The following is a 19,649-nucleotide window of genomic DNA, read 5'->3' on the forward strand; positions in this document are numbered from 1 at the left end:
CAATGAAAGCAAGGGGTAAGGGGTATGGTAGGTATAATCTTTTTTTTTTCTTTCCTGTGTTCGTTTTATTTCTTTTTCTATTGTCTTTTCATTTTTTTCTGAATTGATACAAATGTTCTAAGAAATGATGAATATGCAACTAAGTGATGATATTGTGAATTACTGATTATGTATGTTGTTTTATTTTGTTTATTTTTTAATTAATAAATAAATTTTTAAAAAATCAGAAATGGGCATCCAGTGAGGTAAGAGTTTCATTATTACATTTTTCCCCACTCCCTCCCATCCCCAGTATACCACAAGGGAATCATGCAGCTGAAAGCATTCCATGAAATTCATGTCCATTCCCTAAATCTGGACAGATGGGGCTCCTCAGCCAGTCCCAGAGCAGAGATGTAGGTTAGTCTGGGACTGACAGGTGGGAGCATCACCCCTTTTACCGATACTCCAGGGTCAAATGGGGCCCACCTGTTGCTGATACTCTTCTCTTTGCTTCTGCAACTCTTCCAGGGCTTGTGCCATTGCCACACTCACGATTTCTCTTTGGCCCCATTCTTCCTACAACCCAGAAAACAGGTAGGAGATTAAGACCAAAAACGCAGTTCATATATTTTTATTTGCACACTTCACATGAGGCCCAATGGAGGGAGAACGGCCTTGCTCAGCCAAACTAACATTCTCCTTGCCTCCAAATGCTCTCAGGCTGCCTTCATGGTGTAAGGCCTTCTAGTATGCCTCTGATAAGTGTCCTGTTTGACAACCCACTGGCCTCTCCGGAAATGGACACACCACTGAGGGTCATGTGTCCCGTGAGCACACTAGGCAGTACTCTGGCTAGGAGAGTAGGAGGCCTAGAATTTGAAGAGCTGATATAACGAAATCAACACAGAACAACAACAACAACAACAAAAAAGACTCTCAGGCCCATGTAAAAGAACTCGTGCACAGAACAATCCAGTTAAAGAAACAATAATAAGCAAATACTGAATACTCAATAGGGCAAAATGTCACTGTCTCTCCAAAAGAGGTAACAGTAACCCATTTAAAGAAGAGAAAACTGAGGTTGTAAGAAGTTAAATAATTCGCCCATGATCCTACAGCTAGTAAGTGGTATAGCCAGTATTCATGAGCTCAGAGCCAGAGCCTCTGAACACTAAACTCTGCCACTCAGAGTATTTTCTACCATGAATAGGGCTATCTCAATAGCATTCCCCAGAGCACAAGGGAATATTCACTCCCTCCACCATATGTTTTGCCCACCCCCTTGATGCCCGTGCTCACAAACCAACCCCCAGAGAATACTGTGACTTCCTAGGTGCCTAACTACTGGTCAGGAAGATATCCTGGAAAAAGCATGAGGTACATGTCTGCCACTTCTGTTTACCCAGAATTCCTCGTTTTTTGGAAAGGGGCTAGATAACAGCTTTATCCTTTGTGTTCCCCATTCCACATGGTTCTGGCAGTGCTGCCAATCATGATACCCTGACTGATTTGTTGCTACAGAGATAAGCACTGTATAATGTCTGGCCATCATAGTACCTCATTCCCTTGGCCAAAGCAATTGGTCCAGGGGGTGGCTCTGTAATGAAGGTGGACCAATTAGAAGCCTTTTTAATATACTGAAGCTGAGAGGATGAAGCCCTCTTTTTCTGGGGCCCCTAAGCTGGGGTGTTTCAAGCTTGAAGCTGCTATGGCAATGTCTACCCAACCTGGAGGAAGTGCTCTTGAGGAGATGGGGATGAGAAAATCACAGACGAAATCAAGGAGTTGGAAGACTGACAGGGCAAGAAGCAGATTTGATGCAGAAATAGAAGAGACCTGGTGCCCATCTACCCAGCCCATTCCTCTCCCCAATCCGATTCCAGTCCAACAAGTCTTTCTGGTTCTGAGAGCCACTCAATTCTTCCTAAGAAATCTTCCTTTCCACTTATGCCAAAACACGTTGGGTTAATAGAGGGAAACATCAACCTCATGACCAGTGGCATTCTGGTTCCTACCCTGGAATTGTCACAATTGACCTTATGTGAGTGTACCTCTAGTGGATGAGAAGAATTTGGTGCCTGAACTCAAGGTGGCTTTGGAATACCCCAGACAATACCCTGTTCACTAGAGCTCCCCAACCACTTCCTACTCCCAAACATGGATTTGGTGGTGGTGATGGGGTGAGGGGGAGTGGCTCAGTTAACACAGGAGAAGGAGCAAGGGGTGCCAGGGTTGATCGAGCAATGAAACTCTGACCCTGTGTGCCCAGATGGGGAAGATGACAGGAATGCCATGTACCCAAAGAAGCCTTTTCTGGGAAAGTTTAGAAGAGACATCTATGACTGCTGGATGCTTAAGAGGACAGGAGGCAGACCATGAATGAGAAACCTCATGGAAGGAAGGCAGGACAGGGACAGGAAGCAAAGACTCAAAGCACCTCCCTGCTGGGGAATTGTGCTTGCTTGGCCCTTTCCTTCCGTGGTCGTGTTTGATCTTCAGAGCAATCCTCTGAGGTGAAGGATTTATTATCTTCAATTTAAGAAAGGAAAATGGACTTCCTCAAGATCACACAGCTAGTATGGGCAAAGCTGGGATATAGAACTGAGATCTGTATGGCTCTAAAGTCTGTGCTATTGCCAGTGAGCCACACAAAATCCAGAACTCTGGGATTCCAAATCTATTGGCACAGCTCAGGTTTGCTGCAGTAGAAAGTACAGTCTGCATCATGCAGGCACCACCAGGCTACCCACATGTGGCAGCTCTGTGTACCTGGGAAAGGACTCCTGGGAGGGTTCAGGGAAACAATTGTTTTGAAAAACATGGATAATAATTATAAATATGCATGGACCTAATAAGAGTACTTCAAAATACATGAAGCAAGGATTACAGAACTCAAGGGAGAGATAGACAAATCCACAATCATAGGTCATGACTGAGCACACCTCTCTCAGTGACTGATGGAACATGAAGACCAAAAAACAAAATCAGAATAAAAGAATTGAACTTTTATAGTCTATCTTATGGAAGCAGAATATATATTCTTTTTAAGTACACATAAAACATTCCCCTATGGCCCAAAGGTTGGATCATAAAACAAGTCTTAATAAATATCAAAGGACTGCAATCATTCAGAGTATTATTCAACCAAAATGGTATTAAACTAGAAGTCCAAGAGATCTAGAAAAATCCCTCAAATGTCTGGAAATTAGCCACACTTCTAAATAGCTTGCATGCTGCTTTTTAAATTATTGCCCCTCAGTCCCACACCAACCTTTTTATATTCAGCTTTGTGATGTTACTCCTGAAACCACATTTCTGCTCATCCACCTGGCTCTATGTTAGTCTCTGCCAACAGGGGGTGCTCGAGGGAGACTGCAAGCCAAGAAGGAGAAAAAGACTTGCTCCTTCCAGTCTGCTACCTGTTTCTGGGAACATTATCCCAGCAATGTTTCCTTGCCCTAGCAGCAGCTACAGATTCCTGAAGCAGCTGCTGCAACCACTTTGCAGTTTTTCCAACACTTGCAGCAGAACCTATTTATTGCTCCATTCCCAAACAAACCAACTGTGCAGTGTTCTCTCCTGAAGTCTGTGTGCACCTTGTTCCCCCACACCCAAGGTTGGGAGCTGTTTCCTGCAGTTCCTACTTTTGTACTTATCTTTTAACTGTTTCCGCACTTGGTTAAAAACTTTATATTAGTTAAAAATTCTACATATTCTCTTTACTTGGTGTGGTTTCTTTCTTTCATTTCACTAATTATCTCTTTAGTTCTAATCTCCTGTTAAATTTATCTGTTATCTTTCCAGCTTTACTGAAGTAGAATTGAACAATAAACTTCACATATTTGTTATACAATTTGATGGATTTTGGTGAAACCATTACCACAATAAAAATAATTAGCATATCCATCTGTTTTAGTTTCTTAGCTGTTAAAACAGATACCATAAATGGGTTGGTTTAAAAATGGGAATTTATTGGATCATGATTTCGGAGCTAGAAGTCCAAAATCGTGGCATCAGCAAGGTGATGTTTTCTCATTGAAGACTGTAGCATTCTGGGGCTGGCTGTCAGCAATCTTTGACTTTTCTGTCACATGGCAATGGATATGGTGGCATCTTCTCCTTTCTCTTCTGGGCACCAGCATCTGGCTGCTCCCTGTGGTTTCTCTCTCTGGCTGACTTTCACTCTGCTCATAAAGGACTCTAGTAATCCAGATTAAAGCTGATTCAGTTGGGTTATACCTTACCTGAAATAACATCTCGAAGAGATCTTATTTATGATTTGCTCCCTATCCACCAGAATGTGGACCAAGAGTAAGGACATGACCAAATGGGGACACACAATTCAATCCACAACACCATACCCTCAAAAAGAATCCTCATGTTCTTTTGTAACCTACAGGCATTCTTAACTTCTGTAATTGCATTTTTCACTTCTAAAATTCTATTTCATTCCTATTCAAAACCGTCTTTAAAACAGTTTCCAAATTTCTACTGAAATTTTCATTTTTTTCTTTTACCTTCTTGAACATGGTAAGCATAGTTTTTAAAAGTCTGTGTCTACTAATTGTTAGAGGCCTTTTGAGTCTATTTGTTTCTGTTGATACTTTCTTGTTTATTTGCCTGATTATCTGTGATTGAATTGAAAAAGTATGCACAGAAATATTTTGAGGTCTTGGATATTTTACTCCAGAGAGAATTTAGTTTGTTTTTAAATTTGCCAAGAGCACTAACAATCTAGGATCACACTAATCCAATATCAACTAATGAGATTTTCTGAGCCAGTACTATGTATAGACGCTAGTAAAATCTAAGCTAGGGTGATCAGGGGTGTTAGTTACTTCTGGTTCACCCTTATTCCCCGTGTGTAGTTCTTTAAAGTTCCAAACCAAAACTCTTAAGAGATCTCCTGGGGTTATATCTATGGTGTGTCTTAAACTTCAACTTTTATCCTCTAACTCTGAGAAGCTGTCAAAAGCTGATGATCTTTCAGCCTCTTCTTCAGGATCAGCAAATACCTTCAAGCAAAAGCTGTTTCAAATGCTGGGCTCACTTCTATGGATTGGATAGGTCATTCATCACTACCTTAGTGGCTCTCTAATGCTTTCATACAAATATTTTCTTACTTTGTCCAACTTTTCTTGCTGGGCACTCTCGTCAACCTTATCACCACTGCTCCATTAAAATGTGACTCCTGGGAAGATCACCAGTGACCTCAATTTTGCCAAATATAATAGACGGTTTTTTGTATCTGTAATGGTTTGGAGGCTTTTTGGACTCCAGAAGATCATGCTCTTAAAGATAATCCATTCCTGTGGATATAAACTTATTGTCAATGGGACCTTTTGGTTAGGCTATTTCAGTTGAGGCATGCCCAAAATGGGCCTTAATTCTCCTACTGGAGTCTTTCATAAGAGTACGAAATTCATAGAAAAGATACACAAAGAGAAAAGACATGGAAGCTGAGAAAGAAAGCCACAGACACGGCAGCCAAAAGCTGAAAGCAAAGAAACCTGGGAGAGAAGGGAGAGATCAGGAGACACTGCCATATGCCTTGCCATATGATAGAGAAATCCAAGATCACCAGTAGCTGGTCTTCAGGGAGAAAGCATTTCCTGTTGATGCCTTTATTTGGACATTTTTATGGCTGTAAAACTCCAAGCTTGCAAGTTAATACATCCTTATTGTAAAAACCAACCCAGTTCTTGTATACTGCATTTCAGCAGCTTCAGCTAACTAAAATAGTCTCCTTTTTAAAGAGATAAGCAGTAGCAGTATATGACATGGCTCATTACTTTTCCTTCTTTAATATGTTCTGTCTTTTATTTCCAGGACTCAACACTGCTGATTTTATTGCTGTCCTACTTGTGGCTGCTTTTCAGTTTTCTTTGTGGTTTCTTCCTTTTTTTCTTAACCTCTAAATGTTGGAATGACTTGGCTTTCATCTTTGGCCCTCTTCTCTGTCTACACTTGTTCATGGCCTTAAATTCTACCTATAAGCTATGCTGGTGCTTCTCTAATTTTTGTATCTATCCTGAACCTGTGCTTTAATTTCCTGAGTCATTAGCCAACACACTACATATCTAGTAGTTCACCTGGATAGGTCTCTCAAACTCAACATGTCCTAAACAGAATTCACTCCTGATCTATCACTATAAACCTCCCCATCTCAATAAATGACACCATTATTCACTCAGTTATCCCAGGGATTCTGAGCCAAAGGCAATTTTGCTCCCCAAGGAACATTTGGGAACATTCTGGTTGTCACAATTGAGGCTTGCTACTAACATATACTGGATAGAGGTCAAGATGCAAAGCAAAGACCCCACAACAAATAATTATCTGGCCATAGGTGTCAACAGTGCTGAAGTTGAGTTACAGAAACCAAATCTAGGCATCATCTCCAGCTCTTTTTTCTCATATTTCCTTCACTTAATCAGTGACAAATCCCAAATACTCCACCTCTAATATTTCTGAATATTTCTTCACATTAATATGCTAGTCACTTCTAGCCTGGATTACTAAAGCACCTCCTAAATGGTCTTCCTGCTTTTGTCCTTGCTTCTCTTACAGTACAGTGTCCACCCAGAGCCAGAATAATCCTGTAAAAAAGACTCACATCACTCTTCTGTTTAAAATCTTCAATAGCTTTCCAATATACTTTCTAATCCCTGTCGTTTCTTCAATAGCAGCTATCATTCTCTTCCTGTCCTCTAAGCTTCAGTTACATTAGCTTTTGTGCTGTTCTTTGAACAACTAAGCTCTTCTGCCTTAGGGCTTTCATATCTGTAATTTCTTCTGTCAGGAATACTCCTTCCCCAGATATTCACATTGCTATTCCCTTATCATTACTCAGAACTTTTGCTCAAGTATCACTGGGGCCTTCCCTAACCTCCATATTTAAAAGAGCCCTCTCCTTCCCCTCTTTCTGTCCTTTACCCCGCTTTATTTCTAGCATAGCATTTATCATTTGTTTATTACTTGCTTCTTGTCTCTAGATATAAGCTCCACAGGGTAGAAACTTTGCCTATTTTGTTCACTGCCATATCCCCAATACCTTCCATGGCACTTATATTTTATATTAACATTTGGTAAAGGTATGCATGAAAACATATCTGGTTCCAAAGCACATGTTTCCCACAATGCAGCATTACTGCATTAATATCTAAGTAATTCATTAGATACTGTTATTGAAAGCTTACTAGGAGTAGGCGCTCAGACAATCTCAAAGATCTTTACCAAAGGGTCCACAAGATCTCTGTGTCACAACTTAATAGCACCAGCTACACTGCTGAACAAGTACAGCAATGACCCACGATCCAAGGGCTGCTGAGAAAGGGGTCAAGGGAGACTGGAGGTCATAGGAAAAGTGGCAGAATCCCTCTTTCTCTTCATGCAGTTATCCTGGGAATAAAGGAGGCAGTATCTAATTAAAGGACCAAGAGAAAGGGTAACAATCCAGTAGATTCTTATTTCATTACTGTACATGGTCTCTGATACAAATAAAGATTCTCATGACCTTTTAAGGCTTTGCTTTAAAGGCCTCTGGTGGTCTCATCGGAGAAATGAGCAAGACTGGTGCTTTGATAGCATTACTACAACAGGCAGCTGTTGCTGATATGAGAGTAAAAGTTGGCCCTCTGTGGAAGAGTGAGTGGAAAAATCAGCAGCTTTTCTCTAATTAGCTAAGTGAACAGCGACAAATTACTTATACTCAGAACCTTAATGACATTAATTGCAATATGGGCATAATTCTTCCTACCATTCTGAGCCACTGGGAGGATTTAACAAGGTGTCAATTTCCAGCAAAAGCCTAACAGAACCATTGAACAAATGCCACTCTTCTTCACTCTAAGTTTGGAACTTTTGCTTGGCCATTCCAAATACATGTGACGAATAAGATGAAAACTTTTTAAAAACTCTGCTTCAATTAGTTAAAATACCTTTAGCTTCTTCAGTTCAAGTTGGTGATGTTGCAAAGAATGTTCACATTCATTCCTACTTTCTTTAAGATCTGCATTTTCTTGCTCCAGCTCTCTCTGCAAATTGGGAGGAATATATATATATATATATAAGATCCTAAATACCATATTTTCTTGGGTACAGTCTTAGCTGTTTAACTCTGTACTTTTGAAAATTGTCCCCCCACCTTTTTTTTATGTTAAGTCACAGCAGGGGTTGGAAATGGAATAGGAGTGGAAGTGAGAACCATCTGAGTAACTCCTCATCAAGGAGAAATAAGGCACACGATTCTCAAGACCATGGAGTAGGGAGAGGGGACCATGGAAAAGAAGTAGGGATTAGGGAAGAAAAATAAAAATTTTAGAAAAACAACAGGAAGAAGAGAAGAATGGTCAGAGAGCACCAGGAAGTTCCCTCTGAGGCCTTTTTAGATCCAGTCTCATGAGCAAGTATCCTGTTGGAAAGATAAACATTGCTCCATAATGTTGTTCTCTAGCTCAAAGAAGGGGCTCTTCATCTTTGTGTCAAACTACTTGACAGTCCAAGATATGCATAAACCTGATATTACTGTGCTTGGCCTCATTTCTTTCTGACTCACCATCTCACGCTCCATGGCTGTCTTGTCGGCCTCCCAAGCTTTTTCTAAGGCAGTAATCTGGGCCTCTAGCATGTAAATGCGCTCTGTGCGCTGCTGCTCCAGAGCGAGGACCTGCTGCTGTGTCCAGCTACTTTCCCTGTTTGCGTTGGACTGCAGGGATACCAGAGAACAATTATTTCTGGTGACAATGTTTTTCTGTTTTTGTTTTTTTGGGGGAGAGGGGTGTGCTGGGAGGGGAGTTGGAAGAGTTTATTCTGGTATTAGGTGACCCAAAGATGGGTGGCCAATGGAAAAATTCTCCTTCCTGATCTTTTCCTTGCTGGGAGTTACTGAACTACCCAACTGTAAGCTTAGCCTATTGCTTTTGGACCCTGGCCTGCCCAAGAGTCTGAGAGTGATCTTGGTGCCATGCACTCTATCCACAGGCTGCATGTTCAAAGTCATTCTGAAGACAAAGCCCTCCTTCTTCCCACTCAGTGTTGCCCTTAATGTCTGAGGTTTTTCCTGGGGAAGCAGTGTAATATAGTGGTTAAGAACATGGGCTTTTACTGTAAAGGTTCACAGACTGTAAGCTCTTATAGCAGTCACATCTATTTTGGAATTTTAACTGTTATTTATAAATTCTGAAATGCTGAGCTCTTTGTGTGTGTGTATAACCTGGTTGTTCCCTGGAACTTTGGGTACTTGTGTGACACCTAAGACTCAGAATTAGAGTTCTGTAGCTATGAAAGTCAGCGTTACTCCGTTCAGCAAACACTGAAAAAGTGACCAGACTTCAATTAGAAATATGAATGAAGCTGATCTGGGTAGGACTAAGGTAAATCAGACCAACGGGTAAAGGATGATATTTACCGTGTTTTAAAACTTCAACTCCTTTGTAAGACCAACGGAAGAGATATTTATTTGGTATGATATACATATTTTCTGGAGCACATGATCTAATTTAACTTGCATGGTCAACTTATTCGATTTCCACATACCATAATGGAACTTGAATAAGGAGTGAGTTCTTGTTGGTTTGTACAGGTTGGTATGCTGCCCCGATACATCCTAGAGTAATCTGGGCAGAAAATTAAAAAGTATTTGCAAAGTCCCCTTGAGGGACTGGGGAAAAAGGTGGGGAATTCTCCACATGGGGAAGACCTGATATTCTCATAATCACTGGGATTGCTAATTTAATGGGCCAGGCCCTTGATCCTGGAGTTTGCCTTTATGAAACTTATTACTGCAAAGGAGAAGCTAAACCTATTTAAAATTATGCCTAAAAGTCACCCTCAGAGAACCTCTTCTGTTGCTCAGATGGGGCCTCTCTCTCTAAGCCAACTCTGCAGGTGAGCTCACTGTTCTTTCCCCTATATGGGACATGACTCCCAGGGGTATAAAACTCTTTGGCAATGTGGGATATGACTCCAGGAGATGATCCTGGCTCTGGCATCATGGGAGTGAGAAAGTATTCTTGACCCAAAGTGGAAGAAAAATGAAACAAAAAGTTTCAGTGGCTGAGAGATTTCAAATAGAGTCGAGAGAACATTCTTAAGCAGGGGTGTAGGTATCCTGTTTCAGTTTTTGGTGTACTGGAGTAGCTAGAGGGAAATACCTGAAAGTGTTGAAATGTAGTCCAATAGCCTTGACTCTTGAAAATGACTGAATAACTATAGAGCTTTTTTATTTTATTTTATTTTTTTAAACACAAAAACTCTCAAATAAACGCAAACATTCCTATTTTGATCATTGCGTTCTACATGCTATAGAGCTTTTAAGGTGTGACTGTTGTGACTGTGAAAATGACACTCCCTTTATCTAGTGTATGGACAGATAAGTAATCAAAAAAAAGACAAAAAAATAAATGAGTAAGAGGGGATGGGGAGAATGGGATTTAAAAAAAATTTTTATTTTGTATGTGTGTGTTTTATTTTACTTTTATTCTTATTTTAATTTTTTTGGAGAATGAAAATGTTCAAAATTGACTATGATGAATGCACAGCTATATGATGATACTGTGAACCACTAATTGTACACTTTGGATGATGATTATATGGCATGTGAACATATAATATCTCAATAAAATTGCATTAAAAAAAAAGAACAAGGCCTTTAACATAAGAAAGAGGAATGTTTTGCCATTCACTAGCTATGAGATCAGAGGCTAGCAACCCAATCTATTTGAGACTTCTTCCTCTATAGAATGAGGATAATAGCATATACCCTCTTAGGTCTGTTGCAGGGATTAAATGAGAACATGTGCAAAGTATTTAGCATAGTGTCTGGAACATGGCAAATATGCAATAAATGTAAGCTGTTTTTTATTTCTCTAAGTTTCTAATTCAACACATCCATCTGGGGCATGATGACTGGCTAAGTCTTTGTCATCCTCTTCCCAGAGTCTGCATCTATTTCCTAAATCCCTGCTTGCATGCTAGGGTTTGACTCCCAGTGGAAATAAAAACCTAACAGCCCCAGGATTGGGCTGGACTCTTAGGCCAGATGTCAGGTGGAAATTAGCATATCATTCCACCTCTCTGGGTAATTTCAGACCTTCCAGCAGGTCCTGATTTCCTCTTCCTGCTGCTGCCTACCTGATCACATACACAAAACACCTGTATCTCAGGTCAGGTCCAAATGCCATTTCAGAAGCTGGGAGTGAGTTTGGGGCATCTCAAAGGCATAAAAGAGAAAAGCATCAAGGGTCTAGAACACGGCAGCAAAAATAACCACTTACAAGTTCCTGAATCTTAGCTTCCTGGGCAGCCACGATTTCACTGCTCTGCTTTAACTTCTTCTCAGATGTCTGCAAGGTCTGCTCCAGCTCTTTCACCTGAAGGGAAAAGCAAAACAGTCTTTTTGTTCAAAATAAGCTGAAGAGTAGCAAAAAATGGCTTAAAAGAATCAAATCAATTTAATTCATAAAATAGGTACCCTATAATATAAAATTTTAATTAGAAGATACCCATACATCTACAATTGCAAAATATAGCATTCCAATGTATTTTCTTCCAGTCCTCTTTTTTTTTTGCATGGACAGGAATCAAACCCAGGTCTCCGGCATGGCAGGCAAGAACTCTGCCACTAAGCCACCACTGCCCGGCCTCCAGTTCTTTTTTTTTTAACATTTTTTTTTAACTGTTACAAAAGTAGAAATATATTTAAAGATCACATATTTCAAAGAAATAAATGAAAACAGTACATGTCTTTCCTTCATCTGAGATCTTCTCACCAGCGAGCAAAAAGGGCAACTAATGTTCTGAGATTAAAATCAAACATAATTAGAATGCACTTCAGCAAAGTCAATAAATGACCTGCATACCACAAAACTTTCCCTTTTACAATCAAATACAGTTAAATTGCTTTTTCTTCAGCAACAATAACAGTCTTATTAAAACAATCTCTCTTTATAAAACTATTATATTACTTAAGCCTATTTATTCTTTTTATAAAGTTACTAATTTCATTTATATAAGCCACCAAAGTTTACTTGGCACATTTCACTTAAGAATAAAACCAAATAAGTCATTCTTCTTTAAAAAAATTATGGGATCACCTATTTTCAAAGAATAAATTCCAGACACTCAATTCATTACAGCAATTTTCTACCATCTGCAATTAAGCTTTTTAAACGATCACTAAGTGTTTTTAACATTTTTTATTGAATAGTATAACATATATACAAAGCAACAAAATAAAAAAGTAAAAGTTTTCAAAGCACTCTTCAACAAGTAGTTACAGAACAGATCCCAGAGTTTGTCATGGGCTACCATACTATTCTCTCGTATTTTTTCTTCTAGATGCTCCAGAATATAGGCGGCTAGAGGGCTTAAATATATTTTTATCATCACAACTGACTTTTTTTCCTTCCTTTTTTGTGAAAAATAACATATATACAAAAAAGCTATAAATTTCAAAGCATACCACTACAATTAGTTGTACAACATACTTCAGAGTTTGACATGGGTTACATACAATTTCATAATTTTAGGTTTTTACTTCTAGCTGCTCTAAAATACTGGGGACTAAAAGAGATATCAATTTAATGATTCAGCATTCATATGCATTTGTTAAATCCTATCCTCTCTGTATAACTCCACCATAAACTTTGATCTTTCGATCCCTCTCTTTAGGGGTGTTTGGGCTATGGCAATTCTAAGTTTTTCATATTAAAAGGTCTATCACTTGGAGAAGTATGGAAGCGGTGATCAGGGAAGACTGAGAAGAAAAAGGGAAAGGCAACCATTGTCAGACATCTTCTGAATAATATTAATACCATCATTTTTCTATAAAAGGAAATAACAATGGAAACAAAATGTTTTAAATAAACTGATAATGAAAGCATTATTCCTTAAAAAAATAAAAAAAAAGGTCTATTACTAATATGGGGTAGGGAGGTGAAACTATCTGATGTTCTAGAGAGGCTAGGCTAGGTTTCAGGTCCAGTGTTTTTTAAATGAATTTTTTTTTTTACAGCTTTGTATACAATTGTAATAAAGCTATATATAATTTTATATTATTCCCTTACTCAAGTTTACTTCTGTGTTTCTGTGTAGTCTTCAAAGCTTAATTTTTATAGTTATAGGTTATTTCCTCAAAGACCATTTCATAATTTACTAAAATACTTGCTTACTGTGCTGGCACTTAAGTTTTTTTTTTTCTTCCATTTTTCACAATTAAAATAACATAGAGGTTAACATCTTCATGTCGATTTTTCTGACCTGGTTTGAGTCACTTCCTTATAGGACAGATTTCCAGAAGAAGGATTACTGGGTGAAACAGTGTAACCATCATTATGGGTCATGATACAAATTCAGGTTTTACTTATTCCACAAATATTGACCAAGTCTGACTATGTAACTTGTTGTGCATTAGAGCGGAAGCTAAACAGTGAATTAGACAGACACACCCATGCCCTCAACGGAAGTTATTGGCCAGTAGTGAGCTAGATTTGACAAGTTGTAGCATTTTTATCTGACTCAAGCTATCTTCACCAATTTCTCATGTAAAGTCCTCTTGCTTTTGGACCTTAGGGACTTCTATTATTAAAACATGACCAAACAAAAAGGTGCAGCTTAGTAAAGGAAAGGTAGATACCCAATGAGGGAAATATCCTTTAAACTCTCACAGTTCTTCACATACATTCACACAGAAGAGTTAACAAAAACAACCCCATGAGAAGGGAATTACTGTTTCCATAAAGGAAAGCAGAAATGTTGTTTGTCCAGGATCACAAATTTCATTAGTGATTCAGTAAGGACTAAAACCTAACCTTTTAAACCCATGTGTTCAGTAAAATATCCATCAAAGTCCCAATGTAGAAGCAGAGCTTCAAAAAGATTAGGATTCTCAAAAAATTAATCACAGAGTTACTATAGGACCCAGAGATTCCATTCCAAGAGAACTAAAAATAAATGTCCATGCAGAAACTTATATACAAAGGTTCATAGCAGTGTTATACAGAACAGCAAAAAAATGGAAACAACCCAAATGTATATCAAGTAATAAATGGTTAAATTAAATGTGATATATCCATACAATGGAATATTATTCAGCCATAAAAAGCAAGATAATATGAATATATGCTATAACATGGATTAACCTTGAAAAAGAAGCCAGTCACAAAATGCCACATATTGTATTATTCAATTTATATGAAATGTCTAGAATAGGTAAATCCATTGTCACAGAAAGTAGATTAGTGGTTACCTAGGGCTGGGTTTGAGGTAGGTTGTAGGTAAACGGGGACTGACTGCTAATGGATATGGGGTTTCTTTTTGGAGTGATAAAAATATTCTAGAACTGATTATGGTGATGGCTGCACAACTTTATGAATATACCAAAAGCTGCTGAATTGTACACTTTAAATGGGTGAATTGTATTTTATATGAATTATATCTCAATAAACTATTATACATCTAAAAGAGAGATTCAGAAAAATCCTTTAGGGAGACACACCCCTCTTAAAATTCTGTTACCAAAGCTTCTCATTCCTGCCAATTAGCCTGGGCTCCTGGCTCCCTCTCACATAATCAACGCTGAAGTAATGACAGAAGCAAAATGGAAACATGAATTTCAGAAATTAACAACAATGAAAATTTATGAGAAACCCACAGTATGTGAGTGAGAGACAGAGGGCTGTAGGAAAGCTTTGAATTCTGCTCTTATTTTTCCCCAGATTGTCCCAGGACAATCATTTTCCACCTCCTCACCACAGCAATCAATAGGCAATATCCCAGACCATCTCAAAGTACCAACAGTGTCCATGGGGTAATGCGGGCCAAGTTCACTGAAACAAGATGGGGCTCAGCAGCAATGCTGGGGTAGCTCTCCTCTACACTACTCCCTTTCAAACACAGGGTTTGATGGATTGCAATGTAGGAAACTTCCTCCTCCCAGTGCTCTGGATACTCTTTAGGATGAAATCCTAACCAGAAGAATTACCTGGTGGAGGCAGTAAATGGGGATGATCTACAGAGCTTCTTTAGTGCTCAGGACTTTTTACTCTGCATTTGTCCCTCCTTTCTTAAACTCACCTTGACTGACAAAGAGTAGGGTCTAGTATTGGTCCTTTCCCAGTTTGTACTACCAGACAGGGTAATTGAGACAGTCAGAGAAAATGAATTCAAACAGAACAATACATACCATATTAAACAGAATTACTAGAACAGAGAGAGCAAAATTTAAATTAACAGACATGGTAAATATTTTTAAGGAGATAAGGGAAAATATTAGTAACAGGAAACAAGAAAAATAAAAATCCAGTGGAAGTATTAGATGTTAAAAGTAAAAAGGCTAAAATAAAAGACACAAAAGATGGGACAAATGGAAAGGAATAAATAGAATGGAAACAAGTGAAAAACAAATCTATGAGCTGGAAAATCAGATTGAGGTACTCTCCTAAGAAAGTAACAGGAAAAGATAAAAAGAGATAAACAGAAAAGCAAAGTCAAGAAATTTAGAAGACAGGACTGGACATACCAAATTCTAGATCAGGGTTTCTCCACCTCAGCACTATTGACATTTGAGGCCATATTTTCTTTGTTGGACAGGGGTGTCCTGTACATTGTCGGATATTTAGCAGCATCCTCAGTCTCAACCCACTAGATGCCAGTAGTTCTTCTCTAGCGGTGAGAACTAAAAAACATCTGCAGACATTTCCAAATGCCTTCCAGGGAGCAAAACTGCCCCTGGACTGCAACCACTGCTTTAGACAAGAGAAATCCCATAAGGAGAAAACAAAAGTAGTGAGGAAGAAATATTTGAAGAGGTATACTTAAATAAATTTCCCAGAGTCAAAGAAAAGTGAAGACATCAGAAGAAAAGGGCTCAAGTCCTAAAAGAAAGGTAGAGAAACATTCATTGCTAAACACATACAGTGAAATGTAATAATTTACAGGTAAAGATTTCAGAGAGAAAGAGATTACCTACAAAGGAATAATAATTAACTGATCTTAGACTTATCATTAGCAATACTAACTGTAAGAAAGAAGAAACGAAATAATACACTACTGAAAGAAAAAAAAAGAAACATAAAACTTAATATTCATCTATTCCTTAGGCACACAAGTTAGTTTGTAGAACATTTGCCCACAAAGTCCCACAATAAAAAAACTTTTGAATAAGTATTTAAATCACAAGGAAAACAAATCCAGGAGATGCAGAAGATACTGGAAGTAAGGTTAATCAGGTAATTTGATAGAGTTTATTCTTATACTGAAAAAAAGAAAAGAGAAAGAAAAGGAAGAAATATAGAAATTTTAAAATAAGCATATATTTCCGGAGTCTGCCCATGTTAAAAAAAAAATCAAAGCAAGCATAGATATTGGAAGAACTGAAAGCAGGGACACAATGGACATTTGCACATTGATGTTTATGTCAGCCGTATTCATGATGTGCAATGGAAGGCAGTAGCCTAAGGGTATATCGACTGATGAAATGAAGGGCAAACTGTAGTATTTACAAATAACGAAATAGTGAGCAGCTGCAAGAAGGAATGAAGTTGAGAGGCATGCAACCTAGGGGAATGGACCTTGAGAACAGTGTGTTGTGTGAAATAAGCCAGAAATGAAAAGACAAACATTATAATGCTTTACAAATACGGACTAACTAATATGCAATTAGTTAGAGAGTATAGGGTATCAGGGGAAGGCCTATTGTAAAGATTCCTAGATTGCAAGCTCTAATAGCAGACTTCTATTCCTGAGATGTAATGATTGTTCCTAAATTCTGAAATGCTGAGCTTTTTGGGTATAACCTGGTCATTTCCTAGAACTTTGGGTATCTGTGTGACACCTGAGACTCAGAGCTAGAGTTCTGCAGTTATGAAAGTCATCATTACCCCTACGGCAACAGTTAAAAAAGCTGAAAAAGAGATCAGACTTCAATAAGAGATGTGAACGAAGCAGATCTGGTTACGACTAAGGTAAATCATAATACAGTTTACCCTGTATTATGATATTGACTGTGTTTTAAAACTCCAACTTCTGTGTGAGACTAACGGAAGAGATATTTATTTGGTGCAAAATTTGTATTTCCTGTAGCACACCATCTAATTTAACTTATATGGTTTATTCAAATAACATAATTACATGGAAACTTGACCAGGGGCTGAGATCTCGTTGGTGTACAGGTTAGTGTGATGCCTCAATACATTCCAGAGTAATGTGGGCAGAGAATAAAAAATAATTTGTAAAGTTCCCTTAAGGGACTAGGGAAAAATGTAGAAATAGTAAACCTCCCCACCTGATATTCTTGCAAGCACTGGAGACTACAATTTAATAGGTCAAGCTCTTGATCTTGGGGCTTGCCTTATAATACTTATTCCTGCAAAGGAGAAACTAAGGCTACTTAAAATTATGCCTAAGAGTCACCCACAGAGAACCTCTTCTGTTGCTCAGATGTGGCCTCTCTATCTAAGCTAATTCTGCAGGTAAACTCTCTGCTCTCCCTGTCCCCCACCTTCTCTGTGGGATATTACAGCCAGGGGTGTAAATCTCCCTGGCAACATGGGACATGACTCTTGGGGATGAGCCTGGCCCTGGCATCATGGGATTGGGAAAGCCTTCTTGACCAAAAGGGGAAGAGAAAGGAAACAAAATAAAGTTTCCGTAGCTGAGAGATTTCAAATACAATCAAGAGGTCATTCTGGAGGTTATTCTTATGCATTTTATAGCTATCCCTTTTTAGTTTTTGTGTATTAGAATAGCTAGAAGGACATACCTGAAACTGTTGAACTGTAATCCAGTAGCCTCGACTCTTGAAGGTGACTATATAACTATATAGCTTACAGTGTGACCATGTGAAAATCTTGTAGCTGACACTCCCTGAATCTAGTGTATGGACAGATGAACAAAATAGTAAGGACAATAAATAAATAAATAATAGGGGGGATGTAGGGTATGGTATGTTTTGGGTGTTTTTTTACATTTTTTTTTTTTGGAGTAATGAAAATGTTCAAAAATTGACCGTGGTGATGAATACACAACTATGTGTGAACTACTGATTGCACATTTTGGATTATTATATAGTATGTGAACATAGCTCAATAAAACTGCATAAAAAATGAGCAGATATGATGTAACATCTCAGCACTGAAATTCTAGGCAATGACTGGGGGAAGGTCACACTAGGGAGATAAATCAAAGGGGTCTAAGAATGCATTAATGTTTCTTGCCTTGTTAGAAAGAAGATAAAGATTTGAAAGGCTTAAGAAATCCATAATGACCATCAACACGAGTATACATTTTATGTTAATGGGTACCACCATAAAAATAAAAGTAGAAAGCATATTTTTTAAACTAGAAGAATACTCTACCCAATGTAAAGCAGGAAAAGAAGAGGAAAAAAGGGAACAAATAGTCTAGTATAGTACATAGAAAATTTGAAATAAAATGGCAGAAAGAAGTCCTAAATGTAACAGTAAGATAGCATCAACACAAACTCTAAAGTTTCTAGGAACTAATTTAACAAAGAAGAGTAGACCTTTATAGGGGGAAAATGCAAAATTTTAATAAAGGACATAGAAAATAATCTGAACAAGTGAAATTTATTTATATTCTTGCAAGGGATGACAATATCATAAAGACGACAGTTCTCCCCAATTAGTGTATAAATTTAATGCAATACCAATAAAAATTCCGGTAGAATTTTTTAGGAACCCCAAAATTTTAAAAATTTAATTGGGAGACTAAAGATCCACAAAAAGCCAGTCGACCTTCACAGAAAAGGAAAATCGTCCTATCAGATTCTGAGATACGGTACCAACAAAGCTATCATAGTAAAAACATCGTGGTGTTGGCAAAAGATCAGATACACAGACCAATGTAATATAACTGAAAATACAGAGGCAAACTTACGGACATATACTTAATATTTGATAAACTTAGCATGAGAAACAAATGTGGAAAGGGTCACTTGTTTAGTAGATGGTATGGAGAAATATGGAGAAAAATAAAGCTGGATCCCTAGCCTACTGTCTCACACAAAGATGGTCCGTAAATGGAATAAAGACCTAATACATTAAGGATAAAATTATAAAGTTAACCGAAAAAATGTAGGAGAATCTTTCTATGACTTAGGTGCAATAAAGGATTTGTTAAATGGAACTTCAAAGCACATGGCAAAAACAGATGAAAACAATTACATGAACATTCAGAATTTCTGTTTAATAACAAAGGATACATGGACAAAGTTAACAGACTGTTTCAGGTCTGAAATTGGCAAGGGATTAAGAATTATAACATACAGTGAAATCCTACAAAAAAAGACTGAAATCCCTAAAGAAAACCAAGCAAAGGATATGAACAGATAATTCCAAAGGTGGAAACCCAAAGACTAACAAGCATATGAACAGAGTCAGACTCATTAATAACAAAAGCAATGTGAATTAAAACAATGAAATATCACTTCTTGCTCACAAAATTGACAAAAAATTAGTAGACTGGGAAATGCCAATGCTGGAAAAGGCAGAGATGCACACATAGAAACCCTCAGGCAGAGGACAGCTAGGTACAGCCATTCTGAGAACTACTTAGTCACATTAAGTTATCTGCATTCTCTATCAACCTTAAAGGGATAGGGAAAGGATATTTGCTGCAGTGTAATCTGGGATGGCAGGAAGAGGGCA

At 38.1% G+C, this 19,649-nt stretch overlaps 1 protein-coding gene across 6 annotated transcripts in view; it reads right to left on the reverse strand.

Annotated features, from left to right (window-relative positions):
- GOLGA1 (golgin A1) overlaps positions 1-19,649 on the reverse strand; it is an 81,136-nt gene that overhangs the window by 16,195 nt on the left and 45,292 nt on the right. For 5 of the 6 annotated variants that reach the window (XM_077144732.1, XM_077144729.1, XM_077144734.1 and 2 more), the window contains 4 exons: positions 11,259-11,354; positions 8,540-8,689; positions 7,923-8,018; positions 469-558 (listed from right to left, as the gene is read on the reverse strand). In XM_077144732.1, the coding sequence (XP_077000847.1) occupies positions 469-558; positions 7,923-8,018; positions 8,540-8,689; positions 11,259-11,354 (432 nt within the window). The remainder of the gene's footprint in view (positions 1-468; positions 559-7,922; positions 8,019-8,539; positions 8,690-11,258; positions 11,355-19,649) is intronic. The other variant, XM_077144737.1, reaches the window with a different exon arrangement.

Source organism: Tamandua tetradactyla, chromosome 2 (genome assembly GCF_023851605.1).
Source record: "Tamandua tetradactyla isolate mTamTet1 chromosome 2, mTamTet1.pri, whole genome shotgun sequence".
NCBI lineage: Eukaryota > Metazoa > Chordata > Mammalia > Pilosa > Myrmecophagidae > Tamandua > Tamandua tetradactyla.